This window comes from Buteo buteo, chromosome 16 (assembly GCF_964188355.1).
Source record: "Buteo buteo chromosome 16, bButBut1.hap1.1, whole genome shotgun sequence".
NCBI lineage: Eukaryota > Metazoa > Chordata > Aves > Accipitriformes > Accipitridae > Buteo > Buteo buteo.
In genome coordinates this window covers 17,691,258-17,706,073 of record NC_134186.1, presented here as the reverse complement: position 1 = coordinate 17,706,073, position 14,816 = coordinate 17,691,258, and the positions used below count along the sequence as shown (strand labels likewise).

At 51.2% G+C, this 14,816-nt stretch overlaps 1 protein-coding gene across 5 annotated transcripts in view; it reads left to right on the top strand.

Moving 5' to 3' along the window:
* LMO1 (LIM domain only 1) overlaps window positions 1–5,454 on the top strand; it is a 62,728-nt gene extending 57,274 nt beyond the window's left edge. For 4 of the 5 annotated variants that reach the window (XM_075047064.1, XM_075047066.1, XM_075047065.1 and 1 more), the window contains exons 3-4: window positions 70–195; window positions 4,914–5,453. In XM_075047064.1, coding sequence (XP_074903165.1) covers window positions 70–195; window positions 4,914–5,019 — 232 coding nt within the window. In that variant the 3' untranslated portion in view covers window positions 5,020–5,453. Of the gene's footprint in view, window positions 1–69; window positions 196–4,913 lie in introns of all 5 variants that reach the window. The other variant, XM_075047063.1, reaches the window with a different exon arrangement.
* The last annotated feature ends 9,362 nt before the right edge of the window (window positions 5,455–14,816 follow it).

The following is a 14,816-nucleotide window of genomic DNA, read 5'->3' as shown; positions in this document are numbered from 1 at the left end:
TAATTACACTTAATTAGTCCTTCCACCATTTAATTAAAATGGCTTCTAATGATTGTGCTTCTTTGGCAGGCTCTTTGGTACCACCGGGAATTGTGCTGCCTGCAGTAAACTGATCCCTGCCTTTGAGATGGTGATGAGGGCCAGAGATAATGTTTACCATTTGGACTGCTTTGCCTGTCAGCTCTGCAACCAGCGGTGAGGACACAGTTATTATACACACAAACACAAACTAATTTATACCTTTGCCCGCAAAATAGGGGAAATGTTTGATCCACGCTGTCTGGGGCTCACAGCCTGCTGGCTCGGGCTGGTTTATTAGGCTGACCTGGGTGATGCATGTAAGTACCTGTAGCCCCTTTACCGCAAATCCCCTCGGAGCTGGTGGGAGTTCGAAGGGCGAGGGGAGCACACAGACTGCAGATCTGGCCACGGTTGTATGCAGCACAGCTGCTGCTGAATAAAACAAACTGCTTCAGTGTCCTTTCAGGATCTACCCTCTTTGCAGAACACAGACGACAGAGAATGGACCTCCTCTGGCAAACTGATGTTATTTTGCTTAAAGCAGGTTTCTGACAGGCTCAAAACTGAGGACGGCAAAGAAGAAAGAGAAAGAGAAGGGACAGGAAGGAGAAAAAAAACTCTAGATAAGCTCTTTCCAACACTAGGAAGAAATCCCTTTAGTAGTTGTGTAATTAATAGGGGATCTTGGTGGTGTAATTTTGAGTGGGGCTTGTGTATTTCTGCTGGGTTTTACCCAGTGGAAAATGCACATCAAGGAGTATGATAAAGGGTCCTGCACAAAGTTTTCACCTGGGCTACCTGTAGGCAGCTGAATTTGGGAGGGCTGTGAAAAATCTTCCCAGCGCCCTGTTTGTTGGTCATTGTAGGTGGAATGGAAGCCCCCAGAACCAGATGTGTCATAGTGTCGCTTTCTGATGCATGCATCCATCCATCCTTGTCCAAGACAGACCAGACAGTGCTTGTCGTTCCTACTGCTTGTTCAGTTGGGCTGCAGTGACTGCCCAGGGCCGAAGGGCTGTGCTGGGGTTCCTCTTCTGGACTTATGGTTGTGATTCCCAGAGATCAAACTAGGAGGCAATGCTTCATCCCATGTGAAGGTGTGAGAGAGATGACAAAACTTGCGGGAAGATGGAGAGCCTAATTCTGTAAAAGTCAAGCTAAAAGCCTGACTTAAAAATTCATTGCTTGCCCTAGCACAAAAGTCACCGTGGGATCTCTACTAGTGAAGTAGCCATACACGGTGCATGTGTGAACGCAAACCTCTGCCACCTTTCCCACTAAACTTCGGCGACCGTGCAAACTGGGGTCCGATTCTCCTTCTGTGCCCTCTGCCAGGGGCTCAGTTCACGGGGATGTGAATGGGGTTGCGGCTGGTTGGTGCCAGAGCACGGAAGAGGAGAATCGGGCGAGCCGTTTGTAGCTCAGGTGGCTTTACTCAGCCCCGTTATTGGAGGCGGAGGCGGTGGTTGTTGGAGGTAGAAAGCTCCTATTAATATTGGTGTTGTCCCCAGGCGCGGTGGCAGCGCCGAGGCGGCAGTGACATCTAGTGGCTCCTGGCCCGGGGCTCCTCTCGGGAAGCCCAGTTACATCTTTCAGTTGCCCAGTCTTGTTTTGGCACTCTCGAACACGCTCCCGCGACAGCCGCGATGCCCGATGGGCAGCGTGCGACCGCTTGCAGAGCTCATACGTGCCCTCCCCGAGATGGTCTCTCTTCACGCAGCTGAAATTGCTGGTGGGCTGTCGGGTTTGTCCCAAACTCCACGCCGATACCAGGGCTCGAGCATCTCAAACGTCCCTTCTGGCAGAGGCAAGTCACGGCTCTGGGCTGCGCAGGCAGGAGTGCTGGGGTGGCCTTGGAGTCTGTAGGATGAGCGTTTGTCATCAAATCCCTACTTTACCCTAGCTTCTCTCATGGAAAAGCCTAGTGCCGCCTAGTTTTCATTTTCAGGAATTTCTTTTCAATTTCACCCTTTATTACAAAGGCTCCAAAGCACCCCTCTCCCTCTCTTCCCTCTGCGATTACTAACGCTATTACTGCACTCAGTGCAAAGTACGGTCCTGCTCTGCCCTTAAAATAACCTCCATGCACTGTCACTGCCTGGCAGGAAAGCGCAGGTAATTCCCCGTTCTGGCAGAGTCGTGCTTTGATGCATGAGGGATTTGCCCAGGTTGGGGGGAGCTGAATGTTTCTGAAAGATGGGCTGAGCAGACGGCATAGAGCTACATGTAGATTGTTATTTTTGGCTGAGATCAGAAGACTACAACCTTTTATGACTTATCCTTTAAAGATTTTGGCCAGAAAGGGCAGATCAGAAGTGCTCCTGTAGCAGATGACATTGGAAGCTGAACGAAGAACAGTGAGTTTAAGTAACCGTAAAGTCAAAATTGCAGAGGTGGATGCCAAAACTAGTTCTGAATCGGAAACCCCACCTGAAACCCCACCTCATTGTCCGGCTATGAAAAGATTTGATTAGAAAGACCTTTCTCTAGTTCTCTTCCAGCTTACTTGCCCTTCTATAGCTAAACTGTGTCTGTGTAGAGTGTTAAATTCATCAGAGCAAAATCTCTAATATTTTTGCCAAATGTGCAGTTTTCATTAGCTTCATTCTCCAAAACACCAGATTTGCAGCAAGTCCTACGCACTACTCAGCCTACTATGCTTTAATAAGGCCAACACTGCTTCTCACAATAGTGAATAAAAGTTGGTCACTGCTGTAACTGGCTAAGAGATCAGTATTACAAGGGTTTCAGGAAATCCAGCTGCTTGGGTTGCGATTATCTAAGATGTGGTTTTGCTCGGAAGAAAATCACTCTGTAGAAATGGCAGGGTAGGTTCAGTGCCTGTTTCTCGCTGCTGCTGGCTGGAACTCGGTCAGCCAGACAGGCTCTGGACAGACCTGCTCCGAGCAGGAGGGCCGGTGGTGCAGGGCCACGTCTCACTCTGAAGAGAGCTGCAGGCTGGGACACGTGAAACTGGGTCTGCAGTTGCTCTGTTAAATCCCCTGTCTCTAGTTGCGGTGCATCAGCTGAAGAGATCCCAGTTTACTGCTTGGTTTGCAGGACTGGTAGGGAGAAAGAAAGAGTCGCTTTTCCAGTGGATCAAGCCCTTCTCCCAAAACTTCACAAGGTCTCGGGGTACCCCTGCTGTGCATTTTAGGTCCTATGTGCTCATATGGCCCACCCACGCCCCAGCTCCCTAGTTCTCCCACTCCTCCTTTGGCTCCTCTAGACCCAAACCAGGTTTGGCAAGAGAACGCTGTCGATGGTGCTGGTGACAAGAGTAATTTTTGCATTTCTCTTCTTGGAGATTTATATCATACTTCAGGTAGGGGTAAGTAGCAAAAAGCAAGCAGCTGTGACTGCTATTTATAGTGAGTAAACCTACTGGTGGGGAATGTGGTGTTAAGGCGAGTGGGTGCAGTACAGTTTGTAGCATAAGAGCTGCTAATTTAAATTGAGATTAATTTTTAGCTTTTTAATATACAAAAAAGGATGAATTTTAGAACTACTAAAGCACGTGCCACAGAGGGAAGAAGATGGAAGGTCTCCAGTGAAATCGTATGAAGTGAGAACCAATACCCAGTTCTCCCTGTATCGATTTGGCAAATTCATCAGCTTACTTGCAGGTGTCCAGCTGGAGAAAACTTGTGCCCATGTCAGACCTATAAAGGAGCTCTGTAATGATCAGTCCTGTTCTTGTAGCAGAATATATTTGGTTTTTGTTGGAGATGTTCTGCCCAAAGCTGCCTGAGTTACAAATCTAGAAAGCATTTTAGAAAGGGAGTAGGCAATGTCCCTGCCAAAGCTCTGCCTGGGAGCAGAGAAAATGGGTGTTTGAGGTCTGCTGAGTCTCCTGAGGATGGGATCATCGCTACTGATCTTCCTTCAAAGCCCAGTTACTATTCGGCCTCGCCAGAGGCTGGTACCTGCCCATTCCTCTCGGTTCAGAGCTGCGTTTTGGCGCAGTGGCCAGGGTGCCTCTGCTTTAGGGACCTGGGACTGATTTAAGACTCAGCACTTGGGGCAGGGAGGTGCAGCCCCGTGTTCTGGTCTGTCATTGCCCTGCTAGCACGACAGACAAAAACCAGCCCCTGAATTGGGTGCAAAGAACATTATTTGTTATCTTAAGAAGTAAAGATTAGCTTCTGATTCTTGAGCAAGCAGGCAGGGCAAAAAAGCTATTGGCTGTCAATTCACACCTCTCAGATCTTATATATGGAACTTTTTTGACCTTAATGGTCAAATAAAATTGTTAAATATCACAAGCCTCTCTGTCAACTTCAAGACAAACAGAACAATTTACATGGTATATAGAGAGCAGTGCCCTTCGCTCAATGAAGATAAAGGTTAGGAGTCCAGCCACCAGGAAATTTCTATTTATTGTTCAGCACTGTACACAAGGGGGTGAGGAAAGACTTAATAGCCAGTCCTTGCCTGGAAATTAGTGTAAATACTGCCTCACCCGAGGGAACCGTGGAAATGTGGATACCAGCAAAAACTTCAAATAGTCTGTGTAATATCGCCTGCTTGATTTCCCGCTTGTAGAGCCGACAGCTCTCGTCTGCAGGGACAAATCCCTTAACTGCTCCCGGCCCCCTCCCGCCGCCGGTGCGGGACCCGGCAGAGACCGGGACCCGCTCCCCGAGCTGCTTCCTACAGCCGTGGCCTGGGAGCTGGACACCGCTGTGCCAGGAAAAGGGACGTCAAAACCCCAGGATGTCTGCAGGGAAGGGGAGCGGGGGGAGAAGCACGGGGGCTTTCCTGGGGTCCACCGGCAGAGCTGGAAACCAAACTCTGGTCCCCAGAGTCACCTTCAGACCCAAACAGCGTCGAATTCCCCCTGTCGTAACCTCTGTTCACACTTACACCCGTTAATTCTTTTTATCTTTCAGATTCTGTGTGGGAGACAAATTTTTCCTGAAGAACAACATGATCTTGTGTCAGATGGACTATGAGGAAGGGCAGCTGAACGGGAGCTTCGAGTCCCAGGTTCAATAACAAACCCTGCTTCGCTGAAGCACTGTGGGATGGGTGCTCGGCCGCGTGAGCAGCGAGGGCGCCTGTCAGCTTGCCTGCAATATTTTTTTAATTCTTGGTCCAGAGAGGACTATATACATTGTAGTACTTTTCCCCCCCAACACAAAGCAGTTACAATTTTAGATGTACAGTTGTGCCTGCTTAGCTGAGCACTGCATTGCCTGTATGTTTGTGAGTTTTTGGGGTCTGGGGGAGGGCTCTGTACAGTCTGTTTTCTGTATATAAACTGGAACATTTATTTTATGAAAAATGTAATGCAATTTTATTACTGGTGTGAATTAAAAATTATGAATGTTTCCTGGTCATCTTAGCTGTGGTTTGTTCCCCATGTGGTGAAGGCCTGTATTTCCTGTGCTTGATGTTGAACAGACTATTAGAAATGTATACACAGATCCCTGGAAACTGCAGGAATAAAAGCAGAGGCGGGAGTTCACACACACAAACCGGGGGAAGAAATGCTGCTGCAGAGTTAGACCTCTCCGCTTGAACCGTGCAGAGACTCGTGTCCAAAACCCTGCCGCGGTGTACGACGGGAGGGAACGAGCCGTGGGCGGGTGACGGCTGGGAGCCGTCGGTGTCGCTGGCCGGGTCCCATGAAGGCTGCCGAGCGGTGCTGAGTTGCTGGTGGAGAGGTGTCTCGCTTTTCACATCTATGAATTTAGAGCATTTCCATGGCCGGGAGTGCTTGTTGGCCGGCTGATACGGTGTCTCCAGTCTGGGCTGTGAGGAACAGGCTCCCTCCAGCCTTGCCAAAGGGTGCCCAGGCATTGATCGGAATATTAATTTCCAGGCTTTGATAGGCAGTGGGGTTTTCCTGCGGGGCATCGCTTGTCCAGGTCTGAACTGCTGTGAGAGCTGATGTCAGGGTTCGAATGCGACCGGGCGCTGACGCAGCATCCCTTTTCACAGCCCTTTTTGCTTACTCTGTGCCAGGTGCTTTGACCTCCCACGTAACGAAAGCGATCGGATTTGAAGCATCTCCCGTAGAAAAGCTCTGAACTGTGTTCCTGCTGCGATGCTTTGTGCAATGATTTTCAAGGTTATGCAATTCATGTGCAACCCACTGGACTGTACCAAACACATTTCTTTGTATGGTGAGTGTCACTTTAATACAGTGCACCAGTAGCTGTAAAGGATGGCTGCAATTCTATTTATTTTGTCGTCTTGCTTTTTCTTAGATTTACCCCCCTTTCCTCTAATAAATAGACACCGAGTACTTTTTTTCTGATGTGACTTAATCGGTTACTGGTCCTGGATCGCGTGTGTGTTCTGTGAATTGCGAACGCCAAATGCAGCGCAGCTTGGTCCTGCTCTGCCTGTTGCATGAAATGCTTTTATGTACATCTATGTTGAATAATGGCTAAACAGAAGCAAAACACCACTAGACACTTAGTATACTTCAAAATATTACCTGTCATCTGAAGCCACCTCAGACATGTGGATTTGTTGGGTGATTTTTCTTCCTAAATAGATGTTTTGGGTTGGGAGACCCATTATAAAATGTGTGGCCCTATCCCCTTTTATTCCCATAAAGATGGAATAGCAATTAAAAAGCCACCTATAACCGCCCATGGATAGGTGGCGTTTTAATTGCCATTCCATTTTAGTGCCTTTTGGGACTGGGGGGTCTGTCTTTTGAGAAACTGTAGAGTTGATGCTCTTTTTGTAGAGGCTGTTGCAGGTGGCCACACTGGGGCTACTGAAGGAGCAGCTTGTTGCCCAAATGTTTTGATTCCTTGCTTTGAAATGGGCTGCCAGACAGTCGCTGCCTCTGCCTGTGCTCCTGAGTGATGGCTACCCGCCTGCCCGTGGGGTTTGCTGTAATTCAACACGCAATGGCAGCACGCAGGTGTTGGCCCGTGGTGAGGATGAGAGCAGTAACACCAAAACAAAACCGAAACCCCTTGCCAAAAAAAGCTGGGGGGGTTATTCAGATTCAGTTCAAATTCTTAAGGAGAGTTTTGGTACCAGTTTAAAAATGAAGCCCTTTGGAGAAGGGAACTTAAACCTTCTAGAAAGCATTTTTTTCTTGGCTTAGGTGGTCTCCTTACTTCAGAAGGAAGGGAAGAGGAAAGTGTAACTTTTCAGATCTGCTTGGCTAATGCCAGCTAATGGCTCTGCAGCTGCCAGGTCTCTCATACATCTCTGGGAAAGCCACAGAAATGTCACCCCAGAGGCAAGAGCATGCTGGAGGAGAGGCTTGCTTGTGCAGGAAATCCCACTCTACCGTTGGATGAATAAAAATGGCACTCGGTTGGTGAGCCACGTTTTGCTGTGTATGTGAGTCCCCACGCTGACTCTGCAGGGGAGGCGTATCTGAGCTGGGTCAGTTTGGATGCATCTGGGGATAGGGGTGGTTTGGTGGGGTTTTTTTGTATGTGGCAATGCACAGGCAGAGCCAGCAAACCCAGCAGAATGATGGAGCCGAAAATAGCCCATGAACTTAGAGAAAAAAACAGGTGATGGACTGGTGAAGGGGACAAAATAACCAGTAAGTTGAAATAGCGAGGGTAAGGTCTAGCCTCAGGGGCTGCCATCTATACAGTACTGGCAGCACAGCGGTGTGGTGCGGAGGCAGCCGGGAGCCAAGGGTGAAACAGGGTTAAGCAACGTTCACACGTGAGAGCAGGGAGCACGCAGAGGTCCAGCGGTCACAGGGGATGTTACCAGAACAACACGCGTCTCTCCTCCTGGGGAGGTAAACGTCAGAGTGGTGTGTTTTGAGAGACCGACCCCCCCGAAGAGCACCCCTGTCTCCAGCGCGAGGGGGGTACCGAGCCCTGCGTGCCCAGGCTGGAGCACGGCGGAGCCTCAGCCGGTACCGGTACCGGCCTGCGCTGCGAGGGAATGACTTCCCGTCCGTCATGTGCTCTAAATACAAGGTCCAGCAGTGGGCTCCTTGGACGCCAACAGCTCTTCGGTTTGCTCCGTGGTCCCTGACATGGGCCGGTCTGGAGCCCTCCCTCGCCACTGCCATGCAGCAGAGGCAGGCTCGCACCTTGCCAAAACGCCCTCGTGTCCAGGGAAGGCAGGGAGGGTTAGTTCCACCCTGGGCCCTGACGGCATCTCGTTGCCTCCCTGCACTTGTCCTTGTCGTGAAAGGCAGGTGGTGCTCCCCCGCCGGGGTGCAGGGGCTCCATTTCTGACGGGCAGCCCTCTTGATTTGTCATCGTGGCTGTAGAGCCGATTCCTGATGCCTAGTGAGGAAATTCACCACGCCATTTCATGCAAAAGCCCCGGCTGGCGGCTGGGGGCGGGGGGAAGGAAAGCCTGGGACAGGACACGGGTTCTTGCTGTTGAATGGGGTGCAGCAAATGTCCGGTTGTCTTTAAAAAAAAAAAACAAAACCAAAAACCCAAGGGAGAAATTGTGCAGCATCTGTATCCCTCTTTTCTGTGTCTGCGGAGTGGACAAGGCCCACCTGCCACAGCCCATGCCCCAGAGAGTGTTGGAAGTGGGATTTCTTTAAAAATAACAATCCCAGGAGGACAATGCAATCATGAATTTTTGTCTGAACACTGCAAATTTGCTTAATAGAAACAAGTGCTGGAGTGCAGACCTGCTGTTGAATAATCACTTCCACTCTATGAAGCAGAGCACGGAAACCTTTTGATGGTGTTATAGTCATCACTTGGCATAAATATTCATTCAAGGAATCAGAGCAGAGTAAATGGCATTTTAGACTCTAATCATTTAGTATTAGCAGATAGCCTTTTTACTGCTAAAGATAACCACTGCTTAATCAGTTTAGTGACCACTGGCATATAGTATGACGTTTTAAGCTTGTGCCTCGGTCCCTGCGTTGAGGACACAGCTGCTGGTGACCCCTCTGCCCAAGTCCCAATTGTTCCCAAAGTTGGCCCAGCCGCTGCCAGTTGCCAACCGCACGCAGCTGACTTTAACTTCTGAATTATCTGCCATTTGTCTCCTTATCATAGATCAAAGCGGTATTTTAAGTTCATACTACAAATGTTAAAATCTAGGATCTTTTCTCTCTTTTTTTTTTGTAGCTGGGACTAATGGCTGATCACAGCAGTCTGATTTTGAGATTAAAAACAAGCCAGCATTTAAAGGCAATCAAAATCTCAAGCTTCTTCTCCATTCATCTTTAATGCTGGTGTAATTGCTGCACAGATTCTGGCTCTTCCTACGGTCTTAATTTTTTTTTTTTTTTTTTTTTTTGGTGCGTGCCTCTGTCTTTCAGAGGGATGTTTTACTTCCCTGAGCAGCATTAGCGCTATTGAGCACTCCGCTATCGACAATCCAGCTCACCCGATTTCATATCTTGCCAAACAAGTTAATCTAATATTAACAGCGGTTTGTTACTTCATTGTTAGCTTAATTTACTTTACAAGAAACACTATATTTGCATTTCACCCCTCTGTCATTGGCTTGCAAACCGTGCTTCCCAATGCCAAGAAGGGATGGCTCGCGCCGTTTTGCGTGAGTCCCTCGGTGTGGCGCTGCCACGCGGAGGAGGGGGCCATCACCCCAACCAGGCTCTTTCGCTAATTGGCCGGGGGGGACGTGGGGAGTTGGAAGGAGGATTTTGAAAGCCAGAGAGCGGGTCCTGGAAATGCAATATTCACAATAGCATAAATACTGCTGCTGCTCTTCCAGTAATATAGCTGAGTTGTAGACAGTAGTTTTCCCTGGTGGCAAACATATACAGTAAATGTCTTTAGTATGGAAATCAGCAGACATATGGGCAGAGCGGCAGACATTTGCAACACCAACAGGTTCCTCAGGCTTTTAGGGGATGCTCCTGTGCCAGGACTCGCGAGGTCTCTCCGCCACCGTGGCGGGGCCCCGCACCTCACTTCCAAATTGCTGGGGGAGGTGGGGGGAACTGTGAGCAAAGCCCTCCAAGCCGCTGCTCAAAAGCCGCTTCCCTGAACGACCCAGCTCCCGACTGGCCGGGAAGGCTTTTCTCCAGCAGCCACACGAAGCTGCGGGGCTGCGGGGCTGGGAGGGGTGGTGGGACAGGGCTGGGGATGCCCTGCAGTGGCAGTAGGTGACTCAGTGCGTGGGGCTGGTCACCCCTAGGTTAGGGGATGTGGCATTGCTGGAGATGGCAATGGCTTTTGCAAGTGTTAGTTTGTAGCTTAATTCTTGATTAGCTCGCTATGTGCCACGTTGCTAAACCCTGTCCCTGTATATGGGATGCTGGCTTTCGACCTGCTCTGCCGATCGCTGCCTTCCATTGTGCCGGCCAGCCAGCAGCAAAGTTGCCTGCCCTGAGTTTTTAATATTATTTCCAAAAGGGAAGGGACAGCAGTGGGGTGATGCCACTGATGTTCCCGACATCAGGGTCTCGCACAAAAATGGGCTTTTTGGCAGAGGAGGAGGCTGCAAACGTTTTGCTAGGGGAGGCCATTCGGAAGCGGGGCTGGTCCCCGGCTGGTGGTCCCGCTGCGCCCCAACTCATCAGGTTGCTCCAGCTTCTCCTCTGCTGGTGCTCACCCCTCTGGTCAAGCTGCATTTGAATCGACCCAGGGAGGGGAAATCGGGGCACGCACACCCCCCATGCTGTCTGTAGGCAGCAAGAACGAGCCCCCGGGGCAAGTTGTCCCCTGCGGTGCCCACCAGGGCCAGGCTGAGCCCCCGCCGGAGGCACCCGCTGCTGGGGGAGCCCCAGTTTGCAGAGCTCCGTTTGGGTATCTCAGCTTACAGGAACCGAATGACTCCGTCGGTCTGTCTGTCCGTCTCTGGTTTTAATAGCAAAACCCTGAAGGGTGCCAAGGACGGCTCTGGCCAGGCTCAGACACCTGGCGGGCCGGCTGCTTCGTGATGCTGAAGAAGGTTTTTAGTGAAGGTCTGAGGGAAAGCAGGGCTGGAGGAGGAGGAGCAGTGGCTGGGAGCAGGGTTTGTCCTGGAGAAGCAGCAGGAACCAGAGGGGTGGATCAAAGCGGGGGATCAGCTGCGAACAAAAGTCCTGAATATCGGTAGATTTTTGTGAGCAATTGGAGGGCAAGTGCCCAAAACAGAGATCAATTTTGCCACAAAAGCACTCTGAAACATCTCATAAATAATATAAACATTAGTATTAGTGTAAATATAAATAACATGAATATAAATATATGGCACTGACCACAGCCCTACGGCTTTGAGGCCGGTGCGGGCTCCTGTGGCCATCCCAGCAAAACCTCCCCAGCCAAGGCTTTGGGCAGCAGGGCAGTCTGCAGGGGGACGATTTAAGTTGCTGCTGCATCATTTGTCTGTCATCCCTCCCGCTGGCCAGCCCTCCCTCCGCCTCAGGCCTGAACAACCGCTCTCCCCAGGGAGGGGTTTGCCTGTGCGAGCAGCTGAGCGCCAAAGCCGGCAGCTCCCGCGCCACTGCCCGGTGCCGGATCCGCTCCCATCGCCGCCCGGCACACCATGAGTTAGTTCAACTTGTAAGGACGAATGCTGCCAAGGAGGCAAACGGGTCGGATGTTGGAAAAGGACTGTGAATCAGACCCAGGTATACACATGCGTCCTCTCTAAACCATGGCCAATTTTTTTCCCCCTAGGTGATGGAGGGGAGGCGGCAGACGCTCGGCTAGGCGAGAGGCTTTGGGTGCACTGTACAATGAAGGTGCTCTGGCAAGGGGAGGTGTGATGGTCTGAGCCTGAGACCCAGGCTCGGGTTTGCCCCAGGAGACTCAAATGGCTGGGCTTGTGGAAATTTGTGGGCCATCAGAGCTGCCACCCGGCCATGTCGGCATTCTGCCACGAGCCCTGCCCGACCCAGCGTGACGCCTTTCTGCTCGGGCAGGGGCAGCAAGATGGCAACACCGCATGCTGCAGAGGTGCCCTCCGAAACTTTGCAGCCAGCGCTACCGGGCCGAGCCCAAGGCACGGCCGGCACCGCGGCACGCCAGGCCCGGACACCCGCTCCACGCGCAGCCAGCGAGCCGCCGGCACGGCTGCAGGGAGACCGGGCCAGACGCCGCCATCGCCCGCGGCCCTTTTCCACTGGCGTCTGCTAGGTGACGTCCCTACTGCCCAGGACGGCGCCGAGGGTCCCTCACGGCCCGGACACACCGAGCGCGAGCCCCTGGGAAGCATCGCCCTTCGGCCCCGGCAGGGGCGCGGCAGCCCGTGGGCTGCGGCAGGGCCGCGGTCACCTCGCAGGCCCGGTGGCGACCCAGAAACCCACTCTAGGCCCCGCCGCCCACCGGCCACATGGAGCTGGGGTCCCAGGAGCTTCCTGGCGTGAACACTTCAGAGACAAAAAGAAGTTTATTTTGAGAAGAGCGGGAAGAGGCTGGGCCGCTCCTTTTGTTTCTCAGGGCTGCAAAATGCACGCAGCTCGCCCCTTTTCTTATGGCTAAGCCGTGCCGAAGCAAGACCAGTCGGGGAAGCCAATTCCCCCCGTGCAGGCCTGCCAGGCGCTGCCCGCTGGGTGCCTGTGGGCAGGCGGACGGGGCTTGCTGCTCCTTTTAGCCCTCGCGAGTAATACAGCTAGAAAGAGATGTTGCTAATGCAACCCCGGCTTTTATGGGCAATTTTACTAAGAAAACGACCTTGGGAATAGCTTTGTTATTATTAAATAGAATCAGGTATTTACTTAAAGTTCTTAACATCCCTGTAGGAATCACAGAAAACCGTGTTTTTACTTAATGAAAATCACATTGTTCAAAACCCGTGCTTCACTCTGGGGCTCGCCCTGCGGCCCCGCACAGGTGCATCCCGGCAGCGGGTGCCTGCACGCAGGGAAAGTGCCGATTCCCTCCGGTCTGCCTCTCCCTCTGCAGCTCACCTGGCTTTTTTTCACCCTTAAAACGCTTCCCCGTGCACTTTGCCATCAGTTTCTATCCCAGTGTAGGGAGGGACCGACCCTGCCCAGAGCGGGCTGCTGGGGCCGAGGACAGGCGTACGGCCGTGCTGCGGCACCCTGCTGCGTTCGGGCATGTGGGCAAATCGTGCCAGTCACAGAGACCGTGCTGCCGTTACCACCAGTTTTTGAGAATGGCTTTTCAAGAATCTATTATTTAACATAAGTAACCCCTTCAACGTTCAGTGCTCAGGTTCTCACTCTAATAATTACACTACAGTATTGAAATTTAAATGAAGGTGGAAGGGGGGACTTCTGTCTGCGGTTTGGTTTTCTGAAAAAAACACATCTTTGTCTATTTTTTTTTTTTAATTATTATTTTTTAAATTCCTGCCGAACGCAGCCCACAGCTGCAGTGAAGCCCTTTGCCTCGGTAGCACACACGGTGCTGCAACCGGAGCCCTGGGGAGCTGAGGTGATGCCCTCTCGTCTGCCTGCTGCAGAGAGGGGGAAAGGTGTCCCAAACGTCCCAATGGGTACACAAAGGTTCGGGACACGCCATCCTCCAGAGCAGGATGTCTTGCCTCTGCGCACAAGGAGGATCTGGGAAACCCCAGCCTTTAGCAAGAAAGAAACGTTACCATTACTGCTCCGCTGTGGCCACACCGGCAGGCCTGGTGGCTGCCACTGGCCGCACAGCACTGCGTCCCCTCACCCCAGTGGGGAGCAGCAGTGTCATAAATAATTCCTCAGTGTAATGGCAATGTTGTAAAACATGAATATTTAGTGTATGTATAATAGTTGTTTATTCATACTTAAATGTCAGCTGGTGAAAACATATTTAAAAGGCTTCCTTCCCGGGGAAGCGCAAGGTGCCAGAGGAGACGGGCTGCAAAGGTGGCTCCGAAAAATCACCATTTCTTGCCGTGCTGAAGCCCAGGGTGGGAGCGATGGGCCCCTGCTCTCTCCAGCTGTGTTGTGTCCCGCTCGCTGGGGACCAGACCTGCGAGACCCAGCGCCATCCCGCTCTCAGCGGGTCCATCTCCCACCGACGGAGGGTTTCACACCTGTGCCGGGGCTAAGTTTGGCCAAAGCTGTGCCAGTTCTCCCGGTACGCTTGTGTAACCAACGTGGCTGGGGCACTGGGCATGCCGGCAGGGTGGGCTGGGGGGTGAGTGCACCCCAGCACAGGCTACGGGGCAGCGGGTATTTTGCAGAACAGGGCTGCTGCGACAGTGGATGCGGGGACGCAGCCGAGGGTGCGGGCAGGGCAAGGTGGGAACGCCTGCCTGCCGCCTGCCTGCTCATGCTCACTAGTGCAACGTTCAACACTTGGGAAGGGGGAGCGCGGAGAGAGAAACAAATTATCAGTAAAGTAAAGCAACACAAACTTATGAAGGACAATTTTTTTTGCTGTCAATACACACAAAGAGGCAAAAATTGGAAGCTTTTGAGGAAAAGAAATGCATCTGAACTTCTGAGCAAACTAGAAAGTACTGAAAAGCCCTGCATTGCCGAGCTCCTCTGAGGTAACTTCTGTGCTCAGAGAGAATATTTCAGAAGACATTTTATTCTTTAGAAGATGCCAAAAATGCAAGACTTGGCACTTTAACAAAACAGAAAAAGGAAAACACATAATCTTCTTAACTAGTAAGTCTTTGAGCCCAGGATCACATTGTTGCCATATAATAAAAAGGGATGTTATGCAGTAATTTGGGCAGTTAAGAATTCTGTGCATACTCAAAATCATGACATTTCAAGGACAATAAAGTTGGCTGGCTCGTGGCCATTGCCCATACGAAGAGAAAACAAAAAAACGGATTGTCAGCTGGTTATTCATACCGCATTACAAAACAAGCCTCCCAACAGGCAAACACTCTTTATTGCTTGTGTTTTTGCTCCAGAAATATATTTTTTAATTAAAAAAAAAAGTTCTCGCAGCATTCATCTTACAAATGTTAACCCCTTAAAAGACAATTCTGACATACTTTGCCGCTGG